This window comes from Vigna angularis, chromosome 7, assembly GCF_016808095.1.
Source record: "Vigna angularis cultivar LongXiaoDou No.4 chromosome 7, ASM1680809v1, whole genome shotgun sequence".
Taxonomy (NCBI): Eukaryota; Viridiplantae; Streptophyta; class Magnoliopsida; order Fabales; family Fabaceae; genus Vigna; species Vigna angularis.
In genome coordinates this window covers 6,614,864-6,633,835 of record NC_068976.1, presented here as the reverse complement: position 1 = coordinate 6,633,835, position 18,972 = coordinate 6,614,864, and the positions used below count along the sequence as shown (strand labels likewise).

Below are 18,972 nucleotides of genomic sequence, written 5' to 3'. Positions count from 1 at the left end.
AGGAATTGGGACTGCAAAAGTGAGTCTAGGCTTCTTCTACCAAGGAATTGGGTCTAAGTATAATAGGAAGGTTGACAAACGCAATCAATTGATGAAGTAGTAATGTGCATTTGCATGATAGCGTAGTAATTACAATCATTCTCCAACATCTCATCCATATTGTTTCATTATCCGTTAACCATTTTCAATCTTTTAGCCTCTAAGACGTTCATTTTATCACATAATTATGAATGTAAATCTTATTACACTTGAATCATACCAAAATGATGTTATTCTTAGTCTAAGTTAGTTAACTTATTATACGGTTTTAAAGTATTACACGAGTCTCTTGGGAAACGATATCTGGTCTTACCGGTTTATTACTTTGAACGATTTGGTACACTTGCCAAAGAGATAACAGGGATACACCTGGACGTCTGTGTAGACGTCGGGGGGAGGGAGGCGCGGACGTCTGAGGAGACGTCGGGGGGAGGAGACACCGGACGTCTGAGGAGACGTCGGGGGATGGAGGCGTCGGACGTCTGTATACACGTTCGATGTCTACCCCCGACGTCTAAGTAACGTCACCCACAAAGACGTCGGGGGTAGGTCGGACGTTAAAAGGCCAAAAGAACGGATGTCTAAAGCCTTTTCTGCACTAGTGGTTATTTATTTCGTGATTTGTTTTCACATAGGTATTATGTCACGATTTTCTAAAGGAAGAGGATTTCGTGAATGTCTTGCCTTTGACCTAATTGGTTTTTGGTGTACTATCAATTTATCATATATAATTATTTTTTGTTTTTAAACGTTGAGCATTTAATGTTATTTAATGTTTGCTCAGAACAACAAAGTGTTTTTTGATTTCCTACAGCTAGGTAGCTTTTTTGCAATTAAGCTCTTTTCTAAAGATACCAAGTATTGTATAGAGATTTCATTGTTGGAGGAAGTATTTTCTAACGCTTATGGTATCGTTTAGTCAAGTAAACGTTGCTTTTGATTTTGTCTCTTTTTAAACAGACAATGTTTAGCTTGTTAAAGCTTTCTTTTTGTATCTTCATAACTAAAGTCTTTTAAAGTGTTTTGTCAGCGACATCGTCTCGACTGTTTTGCTTTCGAGAGTTATGTTGAATACCTTATTCAGGTATGATGAGCATTAAGCGTTTTACTTCAACTTTCTTAGACGTTTTAGGTACAATAACATTTAACCATGCATTTTCATGTTTTAGCCTAGATATTTTCTATTACCTAAGATTCTAAGTGTTTTCCTAAGTTTTTCTATGTTGTGGATTCTATTCCTAAGTCTTTGTATAGGATTTCTATGTTTGAGGATTTTGATTGTAGATTTTCTGTATTGAGAGTTCTGGTTATAAATCTTATGTTTTCTTGTTTCTCTTTTCTCCTAAGTTTGTTATCCTCATTTGATTTTTTTTGTGGTTTTCTACAATAGACTCTTTCTTATACGATCATCCTCATATTTTCTGTGTTTAGGGTTTTTCCTTTAGCTTTTGTTCTTTATTTCGAGATTTTCATTTGACCTTTCTAGTTTTATAGTTTTCTAGATCAATTGGGGTATTCTCACCTTGTATTTTTCTTTAGTGTTTTCCTAACTCAAGGTTGGTTTTCTAATTTAGAATATTCTACCTTAGTATTTGGTGTTTGTTTCTTATTCTAAGGTTGGTCTCCTAATTTAGAGTTTTATATCTTAATATTTGATGTTTCAGAATTGACTAGTTTGCTAAGTGTTTTTCTAGTTTAGACTTAGCTTTCCATACATAGAAACTTCTGAATGGTTTGCTTAGAGTTAGTTTTTCATACATAGAGACTTCTTCATTATTTTTTCATACTTGATCTCTTTCTCGACAATTCGCATGTTCCATGATATAATAAATGTTGCGAAGATTCATAAATATTGATTGTTTTGCCTTTCATGGATAATTTAGGCTTTTAGAAAAAGAGAAAAAGAAAATATAATAACAAGAACCGACAAAGATCCTTCTTATGCATTGTTTTTAATTTATTCACGCTCCTATTGATAGGAGAAGAAAATAAAGTTTAAATATATTTTAAGTTTCTATAAAAAATAATTTGATCTTAGATTTTAAAAATAAATTGTTGTAATCACTCAATATTAAATTTGTTTAAAGTGACGAGAAATCTCTTTTCCGAAATTTATTTATTTTAATATCTTTTTTGAAATGTATTTATATTAATATCTTTTAGAAACATATTTATTTTAATATCTTTTAGAAAAGTATTTATTTTATTATCTATGTATTTTAAAATATATTTCTTGATCTAAAAATATCATTTTTGTAAATGCACATTCTAAAATATATTTAAAAAAGATATTTTAAAACTTCATTCTAAATCGAGAAATATATTTTGAAACATATATATTTTTAGATATATTAAAAAAATTAAATTTAAAATTTTTGAATTTAATAATATATTTCAGATGTGTGCTTTAAAATGCTATACTTTTTAAATACATTATATATATATATATATATATATAATTTATAAAATATTTCTACATTTAGAAATATATTTCAAAATATTACTTTAGAATATATTTATGGTATTTATTTTCTAAATACATTTTAAAATACACATTTCAAAATGTATTTCTTAATCCAGAAATACTCTTTTTAGAATGTACATTTGGAAAGACATTAAAAAATAAAGATGTTGGAACAAATTTTACTTTTTATTATAATTTTAATAAGATGTGAGTTTGGATTTATAAATTTTAAGGAGATGAGGAAGAAGTAAGGGAGATGCATACAGCCCTGATGTAGAACAATGAAGTTTCATTCCTGCACAGGCCAAAAAAAAATTCTTCCAAAAATTTCATTCAACACAAAATCTATTCACCTATTAGTTTTATCGTACATGCCTATACAGAAATTAAAAACACAGATAATTTCTTCAAAAAAATAAACAAATATTTCTAAAACAAGTTAAACCAAATACGTCCAATTCTATCCAGTTATAACATAAAAAGCTGTTTTAAGAAACTTTTTTCATAAGCTTTTTTCAAAAGGAAAAATTAAGTAACTTTTGCATTAACCAAAATAACTTGTATACAAGTTAAAAGTAACACTTTCAAAAAATCATACCAAAAACTTGTTAACTTGATATAAATTAATAGAAAACTCAATTTCAATTTTTTATAAGTATTTTAAAAAAAATCGTCCAAACAAGTCTCGTTTACTTAAAAAAATTGTGAAAACCATGTGCATTGTTTTACAAACAAAAACAAAAGTATAACACCTTCGAGCCATAACCAAGCTCAGAGCTGAAGAAAAGTTATGCAGTGGTACATATGTTACTAGTCATTGGTCATATGAAAATATTAACATTCAACAATAAAGTACAATATTGTTATTTCGGCCTATGCCCACATATAAAGCTTGAAACTCTTATCAATGCCTACATGGCACACCAGTTCAACATCAGATACGAACCGTAAAATGCATGGCATATATTCACAAAATGGATCTCTAACAGTTAACCACAGCAGGAGCCACAGGCAGGAAGTGAATCTGGAAGTAAAATGGAATAAAAACAACCCCCAACACAGAAGAAATCATTAGCAAACGAAAACTACAAAGGAAAATTAAATATCTAATAGATAAAGATTAAAAGCAATGTAGACAACAATAAACTTACTATGATCACGTCCCCTTATACTATCTAGACCACGGACGTTGTCAAGACCCCCACGAGGAGGGCCTCGTGGACCACCACCATATGGTCCGCCACCGCCACTGCCACCACCACCAGGACCTCCTCCAGGAGAACCACCATCCCATTTTTTACCAACAGCACCTTTTCTATAGTTATCTGATTTTTCCATCTAAAGAGGGAAACATCATGAGCACGCGAGAATTGTACACAATAACCACATATTCCTTAAATTTCTTTTCTGTAAATCAAGAAACATGTAAAAGTTACCGAGAACATTGTTGTAAAAAACACGCCAATAATATTAATAATGGCCCAGAAAAAATCTGTGATTGTCTTCAGCCGCCATACTGACCGCTTTGATTTGACAACACCTGCACAAAATGCATCAAGCTCCCATAATGAATCGATATGAAGACATATAATCATTTCAGTGTAAAGAAAGAAATTCTCTAAGTCCCGAATTGAAAAAAACTTACAGTTAAATAAAAGGCAAAACTATTCAAATAAAATCAACACGTACACCTCCTCAACTTCTGAAAGTTGAAGTGTATAAGTTGATTTTAGATTATATAAATGCAATTCATTTTAATTACGTAGTTCTTTGTCCTAAAAGTGTTCAATTATCCAAATAGGGCCGACAACAGATTTCTTTTTTATCCATCACACAAACCAAAAGATTGTCTACGCATTAAAAAGCAGTACAATAATATTCCAGACATTTAGTTTTAAAGGAACCAGAGAAGAGCTAGTAGCCTTAAGTAATGTCAGTCCAGAGCTTATTTTGGGTTGCTACCCTTAAAAGAAAAAGTAAAACCAAAAGAATTTTGAGAAAAAAAAAATACTTCAAAAATTTTAATGAAAATTTTTTAATATGATCTTTTAGAGAAGCCAGTTTTAGAAGTTTTTGGATTCTACTCCTACTTTTCGATCCATCGCACAAGCCAAAAAGTCTGTCTACGCATTAAAAAGCAGTACAACAAAATTCCAGATATTTAGTTTAAAAGGAACCACATCATAGCAGGTAGCCTTAATGTTAGTCCAGAGGTTATTTCGGGTTGTTTCCCTTAAAAGAAGTTAGACAAAGTTTACTGTAACAACCTTTCACTAGGAATTTTGCCCATAACTTTACCATCCAATTTCTATTTATCAAGTTGACCAATAACTTCAACTACAAAGTTGGCCATTCAAAGGAGGTACAATTGCAGTCACAGCCATTTAGGATAATTATGAAAATATCAGAGCAGTCTTTGTATTGTTCTTACTTAATTCTTCCCTTTCCAGCAGCATTGCAGTGGAGAAAACCAAAACGAGAAAGGGAGGAATGAAAACTAAAATAAAAACAGAGGTAAAATGAAGATCTGCAAGCAAGAAATGGGAAAGGGAGAAATATCAAAATCTTTTAGTTCTACCCTTGAATATATGTACCCGGTGCAAAAGAAAAGGACTGCGTGTACCTCGTCTGTATAACTATCATATATTTACCTCAAATCTCAATGTATAAAAATAGTTCATTAATTGGATAACACATATTTTGCAAAAAAACATAACATAATTCTCAAGAAAATAGAATTTAAACCTAACTCAATCTCACAAATATGCTTGAAATTTGCACCTACCAATATATTATAGTGTTATATATTATTGCAATTTGAACTTCTCTTTAGTCAATGTGAACTCTTCAAGGCACCTCTTCACATTGAATATTGTACATCTCAAGCATAGGACTAAAGGGAACAGATAATGGATAATACAATAGGCCTAACAAAAGCTTGACAAAGATAAGCTCTGAGAAGATGCACAACTATGTAATTGGAAAAAAAGCTCATGATTCACCAATGCCCCTGAAACAGATCCAAATTGAAATGACACTACCTTGATTTACCAACAATAACACCAAAGAACCTCCTCTAAATTGTAAATGGTAGTAACCATTATTCACTCCAGCAACTCCACTAATTAGTCTTCACTTTTATTATAAAAGCCACCTCAGTAACAGATACTATATCAGCATTGCTAACATTACTAGTTACATTGGAGCTAAAGTCACAGAAAATAAGAAAATGAAAAACACTGCTCACAATCCCTCATGGGATAGTTGAGCGCCATCAGCACTTCAGAGCAGGATTAACCTATTCTCTACACATCACAAATGATTAGTAGATTCCTGTTATACTTGTTTGTTTCAGAAATTTAGTTCCTTATGATCAACCATTCTATACAAAACTAAGTGTGTTCATACCCGACAGTATTATTACTACGCCACCATCAATGGAAGGTGATACTGTTAGTGTACTTTATAAGAGTTTAATCAACAAGGACTCAGGTGTGAAACTAAAGGGTATTTCCAGAGATGAATTTGAGAGGGTGGTCTTCATAAACAGATATTTAATTTTATCGACTATATAAGGATATCTTTCAAAGTTCTAACATTATAGATGAATATTCAATCAATACTGTTCGAGACTCGAGAACAATAATAATAATAATAATAATAATAATAATAATAATAATAATAATAATATTATTATTATTATTATTATTATTATTATTATTATTATTATTATGTTGCTCAATAACCTAAAAACTGGAAAATCAGGGAACTACGGGATAAACACGTTTAATGTTCAATCAGAAAAAAAAAAGGTAAGATATAATATTGTCAGCAACCATCGAGAGTAAGGAATTCCCAGATTTCAGAATTCGGAAGCTTGTTTCAAAAATTAAAAAGAAAAGATCGGAACTAGAAGAATAGATTATAGGTTCCACAAATCCAAATGCCACCAATGAATCAGAAATTGAATATAAACGGTAGTAGGGAAATAAAAAATAAATCAGAAAAGGAATTTGATGTGGATAAGAATTGAGAAGAGGAAGGTACCTCGCTCAACGTAAGCCATGGAGAATATCGATGCAAGTGAACGGAGAAGGGGAATTGGGTTTCAATTTGTTCTTACCTTCCTATTATCGTTATATGTTATATATAAGCATGTCAAATTCAACTCTCTAGACTCGGAGTCAATTCTAGCCCCTACGCGTTTTATCATACGTGTCGTGTTTTCATTGGTTAGCGATCAAAATAGGTGCAATTTGTATTGGGACGGGCCGGGCACAACGTGTGTCAACAGGCTGGCCCAACGATTGTCTGCCAACCGAAAGTTGCTCCCTCCACCGCCACTTAATACTCCCTGCACTTCTTCACGACAAATTTGCTTCACAGTAAATTTTCACCAACATTAAGTTGTTTCATTAATTACTGTTCTCTCTATAAGAAATGCACCCCCACACCATGAACCTGCATAGGAAATCATTTATCTGTTTCTTCTTCTTCTTGGCGAGATTGTGGTGGTGGTGTGAGTCTGTGTGTCATGTGAGATTGTGGTGGTGGTGTAAGTCGATGTGGTGGTGGGCTGTGCAGGTGGAATGTTGCAAGTGGTGCAAGGAACTGCGGTGGTGAGAGCTCGGGTTTGTGGTGGTGCTTATCGGAGCAACAGAGGGAGCTTCGTCTCAGGTACGCAAAAAGAGTTATGTTAATCCTTCAACGAATGTGATGATCTGTCGACAGATATCAACATCTAAAGGAGTAATGGATGTCAACATCCGTTCTCCCTTCAACGGATGTTGATATCCGTCGACGGATCATCCGTACGTTGAAGGATTGCATAACATTTAATTATTTTAGTTTTTGGTTTATTATTGTAGATTATTTTATAATTTTAATACATCCGTAGAAGTGTTTTAAGTGCTTTTTTTATTTTAGTATTTTTTATTTTGTATTTTATTTGTTTAGTCAATATCTGAATTTTTTAATTTATTTTTATATATTTAAGGCTTAAATGCTTACTTAGTCCCCATGTTAGGAGGTAATTTTTTGTTTAGTACCCGGTTTTAAAAATGTAGGCATTTGGTACCTATGTTTTGAAATTTGTATCAATTCAATCATATTCGTTATGTTGTAAGGAACGACGTTAAATGTTAAATGATGCGGAAATAACTTATCTGAGCTGGCAAAAGATTATTTTAAAGCAAAGGCAGGTATGAAATTATTATTTCATTACAATAAATTAAAGGCTAACGTGGTTGCCCTAAGACATTGATGTCGAAGGAGCTTAGGTGAAGGAGCTGAGGTGAAAGAGGTGAACTGAGGTAGGGATGGCCTTCATTGTTTGGTTGGTGTGAGGTGGGTGCCCTGTGTTGAGGAACTGTTGTTGTTGTTTTCTGAGGTGAGGTGCCCTTCGTTCTTTCCTTCGTGTGAGGTGGGTGCCCTATCGCTATTGTCTTCTGTGATTGTGGTTCATTTTTGGGGTTTGGGGTTGTTCTGGTTGTGTGGACGAAACATTATTGAGTGACAACGACGCAATGTCAATGAATCACTATTCGTCTTGCTCACGGGGGAGCTCTCGTGGTGCTTCATCAAGAGGAATGCTTGGCAGCCAAATATGCTATTGTGGAGAGTTTGTCATATTGAGAGTCGCAAAAACTACTAAGAACGAAGGCAAGCCTTTTTGGGGCTGCCCTAATTACAAGGTTTCTTCCCTTCGTTGTGTTTTTTATTTTGGGATACATTTATTTGGTTTTTGTTGAGATGATTTTGGTTGGATGTTTTGTACAGCGTAGTCGAAATGGAGAAGTGCGAGGATGTAATTTCTTCAAATGGGCGAGTGAAGATCATGTTGATGAAAGGGATACTACAATTGGGTGGCAAAGGAGAAAGATTATTAATTTGGAAAAAGCACTTTTGGTTTGTCAGAGAAGGGAAAAGGTCTTAATCTGGATGTTATGTTTGATGGGGTTGATTAATATCGTCTTTGTATGTGTTATGTTTTAATTTTGTTGAAGTGTTGTATCAGTCACATTTTGTGATGAAGAAGTTATTTAAATTGTAATGTTTCTTTGACACTAAATATCAATGACAATCTGGTTGTAATGAGATTGTGCTTGTAATGCCATTGTATTTATTGAAGAAGTTGATTATATTAGAATGTTTGTTAGTTCAAGTGTAATTTTCAGAGAAGCCAATGAAATGAAGTTTGAAATCAGAGAAGCCAAATTAATATGTCTATCAGAATACATTAAATATAATAAAGTTTGAAATCAGTGATGCAAAATGAATATGGCTACCACAATTACAAAAAATATAAACAAGTTTCAAATCAGAGAAGCCAAATTAATATTGCCATGACAATAGAATATGACAGAACCCAAAATGTTAATCCAAGGTTGAAAATACTTCACAAAACATCACATATCATCCAAAATAGTTCAGATATCATTCAAAATGTAAACGTTGTTAACTGCAAAATACATGACAGAAAGCAACACTATTTAACATCAAAGTACATATCCAAAATAGAACAAAGATGTACTTAATGTTTGAAAGTAGAACAATCTAAAGTTGTGTTGTGATTTCATCAGTCTGGGGTTCTTGAGTTATCTGACTTGCTTGAGTTGGGTGTGTTGTAGGTTCTTCGTTTGAATGTTGACTTGCTTGAGAAGGGTGTGGGTGTTGTTGTTGTTGACTTCCTTGTGGGCAATTAGTTCTTCTATGCCCAAGTTGTCTACATATGGAACATCTCTTAGGGATTCCTTTTTGTCCAAGTTGTGTATAATCTTTTTTTTGCTCCCAACTCTCGAGCCTTCTTTTCTTTCTTGGTCTACCTGGCAAGACCCGTTTTGGTGGAGGCAAAATATCAGGAGTTGAAGTCCTTTGCCATAGATGAGGTCCATTGAGAGGGAAAATGATTGGAATGTATGTTTCTTCATACGTGGAGGTTCTGAACCAGTGCGGGATGAACTCTTCTGGATTCATGTTCAAAAACCTCATTGTTGTGACTGCATGACAACAAAGAATTCCTGATACACTTTCTGCAGCTACAGTCTCTTTTCTCTACATCAACGACATACTTTTCACCTATGTTGGATGTATGGCAGATCTCAAATATTTGCATCCCTGACCAACTGCAAAATCATAAACAATGAATGTTAAATGGAAACAGTATAAACAGCAATAGTAAAGGAAATCAGTAGTTGTCATACTTTGGTATCCAATATTTTGTGTTCTGTAACTCTTTTTGTAGCCTCTTTTGAATTTTGAGGCAAATGAGACCTTGAAATCTACTTATCTTCTCTCTATTGGATGCCCACCTCTTCATCAAGTATATACGAATCTCTTCCAACATTGTTATGATTGGTTTCCCCCTTGCATCTAAGATCACATTGTTAAATGCTTCTGAAATGTTATTAACAAGTGTGTCACAAACAGGTCTTGATGTAAATCTGGATCTAGACCAAAATCTGCAAAAAAAATATGAAGTTAAACATTTGGAAAAGAAACAAACATTTACAAAACATTAAACAACAATTAGAGTTTTCAATACTAGCCTGGGTGGAATAGCTATCAAATGTTTGAATGCATCTTCATTAGCGTCCTTAATTTGTCGCATCACTGACTCCCATGCTTGAGGATGTGTTGATGATGCTACCTTCCATAGTAATTGTCTCAGAGTTATGCCACTAAATTTCTTCCTAAAATTGGCATATATGTGCCTGACACAAAAACGTTGGTCCACCCCAGGCAAAAGATTTTGTAAAGCTGACAGAAGTCCCTATCACAGTAAAAAAAGAAAGTATGAGTCTTAAATTTCCATGGTCATCAAAGTAATAAATAAAAGTTACACATTTACTTACTTTCTGTTGATCTGATACAAATGTACACCTTGAACAAAAGCCCCCACCTCCAAGATCATTAATTAACCATTGTAAAAACCAAGTCCATGTTTCCTTATTCTCTACTTCAACAACAGCATATGCTAACGGACACATCTGGTCATTGCCATCTCTTCCAACAGTAGTTAAAAGTTCACCTCCATATTTCCCTTTTAAGAAACACCCATCCAAATGTATAATAGGCCTACAACATACAAAGTTGTCCTTACATGCTTTGAAACACACATACATTCTCTTGAATATGGCCTTATCCTCAGTTGGTTCTACATGAACTTTAATTGTTGAGCCAGGGTTTGATCTGAGTAACTCGTGTGCATAATCAAATAGTCTTTCATATTGTTGTTCGAAACAACCATCAATGTTGGCGGATGCCATTGCTTTTGCCCTACTTGTTGTAGACCTAGACACACCAATGTTATACTTTTTACAAAATTTATTGTGCAGGTTTTTCATATTAATATCCGGATTTCCTTTCATGCTCTTCTCTAACCTCCCACTTAACCATTTAGAAGTAACTAAACAAATTTTGAACTCCCTACTACATGTATGACTGTCTACAATTTTCCTTAACTGCCATGTACGTTGGCTACTCCTATATCCACAATATGCATACCATGGACATTTCCCTTGTGAACCAATACATTTGACGCATATTCTTCTGTTGTCATTCTTAGAAATCTTCAACTTCCTACCGTTATGTACTCCATAAGTTCTAATTGCATCAGTGAAATCTTTTTTTTCAGGGAAGTATGTTCCCAGTTGCCATTTATATTCTTTCATACTAACTGGCTCTGAGAAGATCCCAAAATCTGCATAGCGGGTTGTTTCATTATCTGAGTCATCACTTAAATAAATACTGCCACAACTATCAGATTCCCACTCACTATAAGATAATCCTCAAGCCTGTACATGCTTATTTGGAGTAGGACATCCACTTCCTGTACCCACTTCAACAAACAAACTACCTTCGTATTGCTCTTCTTGGGGTTCTTCATCTCCTTGCACTATAACATCCACCAAATCATCTTCATTGACAGAAGCGTCTTCATCAGAACCTACCCAACTACTAACATCAAACTCATCCTGTACATCCCCTACACCACCATCTACACCACCACCAATGATATCATCCTTACCATCCCCTACAGCATCCCCTAAACCACCCTCTACACCACCACCAATGATATCATCCTCACCATCCCCTTCATAACAAACAACATCATCATCTTCACCATCCTTACCAACGTCATTGACTTCAGGAACTTTATCTCCATCCTCAACAACTTCTTCTTCACTCGCATCTTCATCAACTTTATATTCACCATGTTCAGCCAGTTTACCTTCAACGTCCTCACCAACGTCATGGACCTGATGTTCATCATGTTCACCAACTTCAACAACTTTATCTTCATCCTCACCAACTTCTTCTTCACTCCCATCTTCATCAACTTGATCTTCACCATGTTCAGGCAATTTACCTTCAACATCCTCACCAACTTCATGGACCTGATGTTCATCATGTTCACCAACTTCAACAACTTTATCTCCATCCTCACCAATTCCTTCTTCACCATCATTCTCACCAACCTCATCATTGTGATCTTCACCTTCACAACGATATTCCAACATTTGAATATAATCTGGTTCGGACACCATGTGAACCACAAACAAATGAGCTTGACCATTCAATATCGCAATGCTGACCACATGCATTGCACATATGTCATCACTTAACAATTCCAACCTAGCTTCTAATACAAAACCACCCAGGGAATATCACACCTCCTTAACATTTCTATATCCCATCTCCTTCAGTATGGACAAGATTTCAAAATAACTCCATCTGTTTGTGTCAACCATCAAGGTACTGGTAGAACCTCCATGGTATCTAAATGACCCATCATTGACAAACTTACCCCCATGGTGAAACACCACCTCAACATCAGGGTCTGACATTTTCTTTAATTGTCAACTATTATATGCCTATATAAAAGTAAGTGTCAGACTACATATGGAACAACTTAATGACCTTCACATGCATCTACTATCATTATTTAATGACCTTCACATGCATCTACATTGTAAAGATGCCACGTTTTTAACAACTATTAAACGTGTAGGCATACAAACTTAATCACACGCAATCATTGTTTCACCTACAACATTCCATTTTGTCTTAATGCTTAAATAAATACGCAAGAACCACACAATAAACAACAACCACACATTCAACAATACGAAAGCGAAAACAGTACGCACTAAAGGTACACAAAACAGTACGCACTCATGGGGGACCAAAAACATACAAACAGTAGGCATAAGAAAATGACAGGCAGTAAAGAAAGGGACCACTACAAACACAAGAAAGGGGACCACGACAGGACCACAACAGGACACACTAAGGGGACAACAAGCCAACATATTTCCATGGGGGACCGAAACTACATAAAAGAACTCATAAAAAGCGCACATTTCACCTTTCCGCCTCCAAAGGGATACCACCGCTATCGCTATCGCTCACCCACCGCAATAGCTGACACACCGCAAGATACTTCACAACGCCTTTTCGCTCAACAAATCTCCTTCCACAACAACAATCCTTCACTCAGTATCAACATTTGCTCCTAAATCCTTCCACACTATCAACCACAACAAGGAACGAAAAATCCCCAATTTATAACCTACTATTCCTAATGTTTTTTATTGTACAATAAAAAAACCCTAATTACTGAATTCCCCCAATTTAAAAAATGTAACCCCATTTCAAATTCGCAATTCTGGCTGCCACGTCAAGTAACTTAAGCCAAGTCATTGCCACGACGCAATTTATTGCACAAATCACATCCACAGTCACAAAAATGTTATCAATTTTAACGCCGTTAACTGGATAGGATTGAATTGATACAAATTTCAAAACATAGGTACCAAATGCCTACATTTTTAAAATCGGGTACTAAACAGAAAATTACCTCCTAACATTGGGACTAAGTAACCATTTAAGCTTATATTTAATAATGTTATAAATAATTAGGTGAAACTGAAACGGATGTCAGCACATCCGTTGACGGATATGCCATATTCGTGAGAGTAATTTAGTATTTAGGTTTTTTAAAATAAATTTGATAATGAAACGGATATGCCACATCCGTTAACGGATGTGGCGACATTCGTTGAAGGTGTGAGTTTTTTTATATTAAGTTATTGTAATTGAATATAATTTATAGATTCTTTAAAATTTAATGTTTTTTATAATATTTTGTGTAATTAAATGTAAAATAATTTAATTTTATTTAATGAAATAATTATTATTAATTTAATAAAATAATTATTAATTGAATGAAATATAGTTAAGGTGTACGGATATAAGTTGAATGTATAATATGTAGATAAATATTTTTTTATGTGTTTATATGAATGTTGTTTATACTTATTTGATTAATTATTAATTATGTTAATGACAATAATTATAATTGTATAGGTCATTATTATCTAAAGTGGATAAATATATTTGTATGGATTCTCAAATTGATTCTAGTTTTATATCCGATTTCTTTTCGTTCATCAACGAAGTTGTAGAGAGAGATTTGACAAATAAATTTACCACAAATGAAATATTTCGTTCTCGGGAGCCGTTAATTGAATGGGTAAGAGGGATTGCTTATGATTTAGGGTTTTGTAGTTGTAATAGTGAGATCTGACATAGCTACTGGTGTGCGAGGAAGAAAAACTTTCGTCATACTTGGATGTGAAAGAGGGGGAAAATATCGGAAATACAAACCCGATGCGGTGGATAGTGTATACGGCACTCGTAAATGTGAGTGTTCGTTTAGGTTAAAGGGTAAACTATCTCCAGATGGGGACGGATGGGTGCTTAAGGTGATGTGTGGACATCATAACCATGAGTTGGCTAAAACTTTAGTTGTTCACCCTTATGTTGGGAGGTTAAATATATCAGAGCAGTCATTACTCGTTGATATGACAAAGAGTAAAGTTACACCTGCAAATATTTTACTAACCCTGAAAGAAAATAATGATCAAAATGTGACAACGATTAAACAAATCTACAACGCAAGACAAGCGTATAAACGATCATTGAGAGGCTCCAGAACTGAACTACAACAACTTATGATGTTGTTGAATCGAGATAAGTACATTCATTGGAGCAGGTGTGCCGACGATTTAGAGGTTGTTAGTGACATCTTTTGGACACATCCAGATGTTGTGAAATTGTTGAATGCATTTAATATTGTATTCTTGATGGATTCAACATATAAAACAAACAAATACAGACTTCCTTTGCTTGAGATTGTTGGCATGACGTCGACCGGGTTAACCTTCTCAGCCGCATTTGCATTTTTGTCAAGTGAAAGGCAAAACAATTTCACTTGGGCTTTGGAAAAACTAAAAGGTCTATTTTTGACATCTGAGGGTGGACCTAAAGTAATTATTAGTGATCATGACTTGGCTTTGATGAATGTCATTGCAAATGTTTTCACCGAGTCGTATCAGATATTATGTCGGTTCCACATCCGTAAAAATGTTAAGGCCAAATGCAAAATGTTAGTTGATTCTATTGAGGCTTGGGATGTGTTGATGGAGGCATGGGAAAACATTATGGATTGTGCTTATCAGACCTTGTTTGCTGACTATGTCAATCGTCTTCAATACGCCTGCAGTGCTTGACCTCTGTTCTTTGAATATGTCAATCACACTTGGATTATTCCATGCAGTACATATTTTGTAAAGGCCTGGATAGACAGAGTAATGCACTTAGGGAACACAACCACAAATAGGTATGTTGTTTTACTTAGTTCTTCTGTAGATAATTTTTGACATTCAATGTTGATGTTCTTCTTTTCTTTCAGAGTTGAATCTGCTCATTGGAGCTTGAAGAAAGTTTTGGGCAATAGTATAGGTGACCTGTGTTCTTGTTGGGATGTTATTCAAGACGTCGTTATTCTACAACACAACAAGATTAAGGCGTCATTTGAATCAAGTCTGTTGCTGACGAGTGACCTTTATAAAGGATACAAATATAGACATGTTATTGGGTGTGTCTCTCAATATTCGTTGAATCTCATTGCTAAGGAGTTGGAAAGAGTGCAACTGATAGGATTGGATTCCTCTAAGTGTGGATGTGTGTTGAGACGTACATTTGGTCTCCCTTGTGAATGTGAATTAACACGCTATGATCCTTGGTTCATCCCTTTGGGTGAATTCCATATAATGTGGAGAAGATTGAGTTTCTCAAATGTTGAATTAAATGAAACCGAGCCCCTGTTATCCATTAAAGATGAGCTAAAATTGGTAGAAGAACGATTCAATGAGGTTGACATTGGAGGTAAAGTCACCATCAAACAGAAGTTAGTTGACATTGTTTGTCCTGCAATGACATCAATGGTCCCTCCACTACATAAAGTGAAGACAAATGGTGCACAAAAAAGTAAAGCTCAATGAAGAGAAAGGTCTACGACGCGGGAGCCATCATATTTTGAGCATGTTGACGCGTTTCATGCAATATATGAATCATCATCTGCAAGAATACATGCATATGCTGAACAATGGACGAATGCCCCGATGTCCCTCATACGGGTGCCATACAACTCCACTGTATGTAAGGCCATCCAACTGCGACCGAATCTCTGCAAGAGTGGAACTTTGCCTAGGGCTCTGCCACCTAGCAGCACGTGGTGTGCTATCATCATAAGATGACACCAACCGCCTCCTACCCATGCTAGGGAAATGCTCGTATATCCAACTCTAAAAGTAATTATTGAATTAAATATTTTCCATCTTCGGACATGGTAATAAGTAAATGAAGTAAATGTGCAAGGTATATGTGTACCTGAAACAGAGTCAGATATCTAGTCATCTGTCTCGTGGAAGCCATACTCGCATCCCCGAGTTGCTCGTACAAATGGGTGAGCGCAGCAATGCCCCAAGCATATCTGTCACACGCGTGTACATCTCTAAATAATAGTAAGTATGACACGCGTATAGAAGTGACACTCTTATTTGCGAAAATCGTGCATCCTACTATATGCAACAGATATGCTCTAGCAACATAATCCCAATGTTGCGACTAAAACCTTTGACCATATATATCTCTCAACCAGCTCAGTCTGACTTTCGGACCACGTGCCTCCTCCATCTCAACACCAGCTGTGCCACCATCAACGCCAAGCAGGTCCACAAGAGTTGAACGAGCCTCCTCAAACTCTAGCTCCTCCAAATCACATAACTGACCCATCACCGGGAGGTGAAGTAAAGTCGACACATTGTCAAGAGTGATCGACATCTCCCCTACAGGGAGATGGAAACTACTCGTCTCAAAATGTCATCTCTCTATGAAACCAAGCACCAAGCCCTTATCAAGATAATCATAGCAAATCTCTATGAGAGGCATCAAAGAGGAATTCAACACAATGTGTTGAATTCCCTCGGCGCACGGTCCTAACTTATTAACTTTTTTACCGTGCAAGATCAACTTGAGCATGTCCCCTCGATCCTACAAAACAATATTTAATATAAATTGTATTAAAAAACAAATTAATAATTCAAATTTAAGTTCTGCACTCACTCGGCCTTGCGAAATATCATAAGCAACATGCTGAACATAATGCGTCAGCAATGAAGCATCACGTGGACCTCCAGGAAATCCACCGATATCCTCTTCTATGTCACCAACATCCGCATGCTCATCCTCATCATCATCGTGGTCAGGGGCTTCAAATGCCTCCTCCTGAACATCACCCTCATAGGCCTCCTCCTGAACATCATCCTCATAGGCCTGATATGCCTCCTCCTAAGTCGCTCGATCCTCAGCAATAGGGTCATCATGAATAGGAGTTGCACGCCTTCTCCGAGCCGAAGCTGTAGGTCGTCTCCTAGCTTCGTCCTACGCAGAACTCTCCTCTCGAGAACTCTCTCCACGAGAAGTATAAGATACACCGCGTGTTTTTACCATTTCCGATAAAAATTATTTTATTTAAATTAATAATTATTTCATTAAATTATAAATCATTATTTCATTAAATAAAAAAATTAATTTACATATAATTTCGTAAACATATTATAATTAAATTTTACATTTTAAATACTGTATAAATTATTTTCAAATCTAATAAAGGTTTAATGTCTCCTTACGTCCTTATTTTCGTCTAGAATCTCAAATAGGTCCCTTTCTTTTTCGGCGTCTCAATTGAGTCCTTATTTTTGTAAAATTGAATCAAATAAAGACTTTCCGTTAAATTGATCAAACGACGTTAAAGAAGATGTTAGGTGGCATGCTGATAGTGTAATTTTTTATTACGTGGCATTAAAAACGTGATTGAATTATATTTTTTTAATTTTTAAATTAAAAAATGAAGTATACATAGTAGAAACACGTTTTTAACAAGGGCAAAGTTGGAAATGAATTGGGGAAGCTGAGGTTTAGGGTTGGGAGGAAACAAAAGTGTGATCTTCTTTCGAATGCGCCACCGAAGGGTCCTTCGTCGACAGGGTCAAGAAACATGGTGGAAGCCTCCCAGAGCCTTTCGTTCGACGATACACGAGGTTTATCATGGAAGGGCTCAAACATATTCACGAGCAGGGTTTCGTTCACTACGACGTAAAGCTTCAGAACGTTCTCGTTTTCGACGGCGAGGTGAAAATCGCGAACTTCGGGCTCACCAAGGAGAAGGGGGAGAAACAAGGGAAGTGCGAGTTCAGGGGAACGCCGTTGTTTATGTCGCCGGAATCGGTGAACGACAATGAATATGAGCCGCCGGCGGATATTTGGGCCCTGGGATGCGCCGTCATGGAGATGGTGACTGGAAAACCCGTGTGGGATGTTAGCAACGGTTCAATATTTGATCATTGATGATTCAGATTGGAGTGCAAGAAGAATTGCCAAAGATTCCAAAAGTCACCAGGGAGGGAGGGAGGGGAAGGAGGATCATCTTTCTCCTGATACTGATCTGATTAAAAATAAACCAGACGGGGGCTTTTTCATGATTCTTCACTTAAGAAAGGGAATGTTCCCCTACTCCAGAGGCCTTTCACAATTCGTAATGCGGGAAAACCATCACTCACAACCTTGGGGAAACATTTTACTCTCAGATCACAATTGTTCATTCCTATAACCCATTCCAATATTGTCTCCCATCCTCCGTTGGCACACCAGGACCTTCATCCTCTACCTGCACTACACAACGAGCCACAAAGAAATAGAAACCAGTCATCAGTAAAAGAGGTGAATTTCCATAGCAAAAGGCACACAGAAGACATATTCATGACCTCAGATTCGAAATTTCTCCTAAATTGTTCTCCCAATACAGCTTCATGACAGATATTTTAAGTTCACCTTCATCATCCTAACAGCGGCCATCTTCACCAAGGTACCATTCATCTTCTTCAAGCAATATTCAATGACCATCCAAACCTTCCCTCCCACTATCCCTAAACCTCAACTTCCCCAATTTCATTTAGATTTCGCAATTCCAGAAGACAATAGGCTTTCAACACTTAATTTTATTTCATTTCCAACTTTAGCCTTACTTAAAAACGTGTTTCCACTGTGTGTACTTCATTTTT

At 35.6% G+C, this 18,972-nt stretch overlaps 4 protein-coding genes across 4 annotated transcripts; 1 reads left to right on the top strand and 3 right to left on the bottom strand.

Moving 5' to 3' along the window:
* Positions 1-3,306: 3,306 nt before the first annotated feature.
* On the bottom strand, positions 3,307-6,668 carry LOC108337257 (uncharacterized). The gene is made up of 4 exons (XM_017573739.2): positions 6,551-6,668; positions 3,940-4,043; positions 3,655-3,841; positions 3,307-3,527 (listed from the first exon to the last, which is right to left on the bottom strand). Exons 1-4 carry the CDS (start codon positions 6,567-6,569, stop codon positions 3,493-3,495), a joined length of 345 nt encoding a protein of 114 aa, XP_017429228.1. The 5' UTR covers positions 6,570-6,668; the 3' UTR covers positions 3,307-3,492.
* Positions 6,669-8,028: 1,360 nt separating this feature from the next.
* Positions 8,029-9,207, top strand: LOC108336925 (uncharacterized). Its single transcript, XM_017573369.2, has 3 exons — positions 8,029-8,196; positions 8,282-8,431; positions 9,133-9,207. Exons 1-3 carry the CDS (start codon positions 8,029-8,031, stop codon positions 9,205-9,207), a joined length of 393 nt encoding a protein of 130 aa, XP_017428858.2.
* A 6,717-nt stretch (positions 9,208-15,924) lies between these two features.
* Positions 15,925-16,693, bottom strand: LOC108336924 (protein MAIN-LIKE 1). The gene is made up of 3 exons (XM_017573368.1): positions 16,485-16,693; positions 16,241-16,364; positions 15,925-16,155 (listed from the first exon to the last, which is right to left on the bottom strand). Exons 1-3 carry the CDS (start codon positions 16,691-16,693, stop codon positions 15,925-15,927), a joined length of 564 nt encoding a protein of 187 aa, XP_017428857.1.
* Positions 16,694-16,732: 39 nt separating this feature from the next.
* LOC108336923 (uncharacterized) lies at positions 16,733-17,362 on the bottom strand. The gene is made up of 3 exons (XM_017573367.1): positions 17,345-17,362; positions 16,976-17,200; positions 16,733-16,903 (listed from the first exon to the last, which is right to left on the bottom strand). The coding sequence occupies exons 1-3, from the start codon at positions 17,360-17,362 to the stop codon at positions 16,733-16,735; spliced, it is 414 nt and encodes a 137-aa protein (XP_017428856.1).
* Positions 17,363-18,972: the final 1,610 nt, after the last annotated feature.

Coding starts and splice junctions, on each gene's coding strand:
- LOC108337257 (XM_017573739.2), bottom strand. Junction 3,842..3,939: donor TTTTTACAACAATGTTCTCG/GTAACTTTTACA, acceptor TTCCCTCTTTAG/ATGGAAAAATCAGATAACTA. Junction 3,528..3,654: donor TATAAGGGGACGTGATCATA/GTAAGTTTATTG, acceptor TTTTACTTCCAG/ATTCACTTCCTGCCTGTGGC.
- LOC108336925 (XM_017573369.2), top strand. CDS start 8,029: ATGTCAATGAATCACTATTCGTCTTGCTCACGGGGGAGCTCTCGTGGT. Junction 8,197..8,281: donor GGGGCTGCCCTAATTACAAG/GTTTCTTCCCTT, acceptor TGTTTTGTACAG/CGTAGTCGAAATGGAGAAGT. Junction 8,432..9,132: donor TTTGTCAGAGAAGGGAAAAG/GTCTTAATCTGG, acceptor GGTGTGTTGTAG/GTTCTTCGTTTGAATGTTGA.
- LOC108336924 (XM_017573368.1), bottom strand. CDS start 16,693: ATGTCGATCACTCTTGACAATGTGTCGACTTTACTTCACCTCCCGGTG. Junction 16,365..16,484: donor AGAGATATATATGGTCAAAG/GTTTTAGTCGCA, acceptor ACTATTATTTAG/AGATGTACACGCGTGTGACA. Junction 16,156..16,240: donor GATATCTGACTCTGTTTCAG/GTACACATATAC, acceptor AATTACTTTTAG/AGTTGGATATACGAGCATTT.
- LOC108336923 (XM_017573367.1), bottom strand. Junction 16,904..16,975: donor ATGATATTTCGCAAGGCCGA/GTGAGTGCAGAA, acceptor ATTGTTTTGTAG/GATCGAGGGGACATGCTCAA.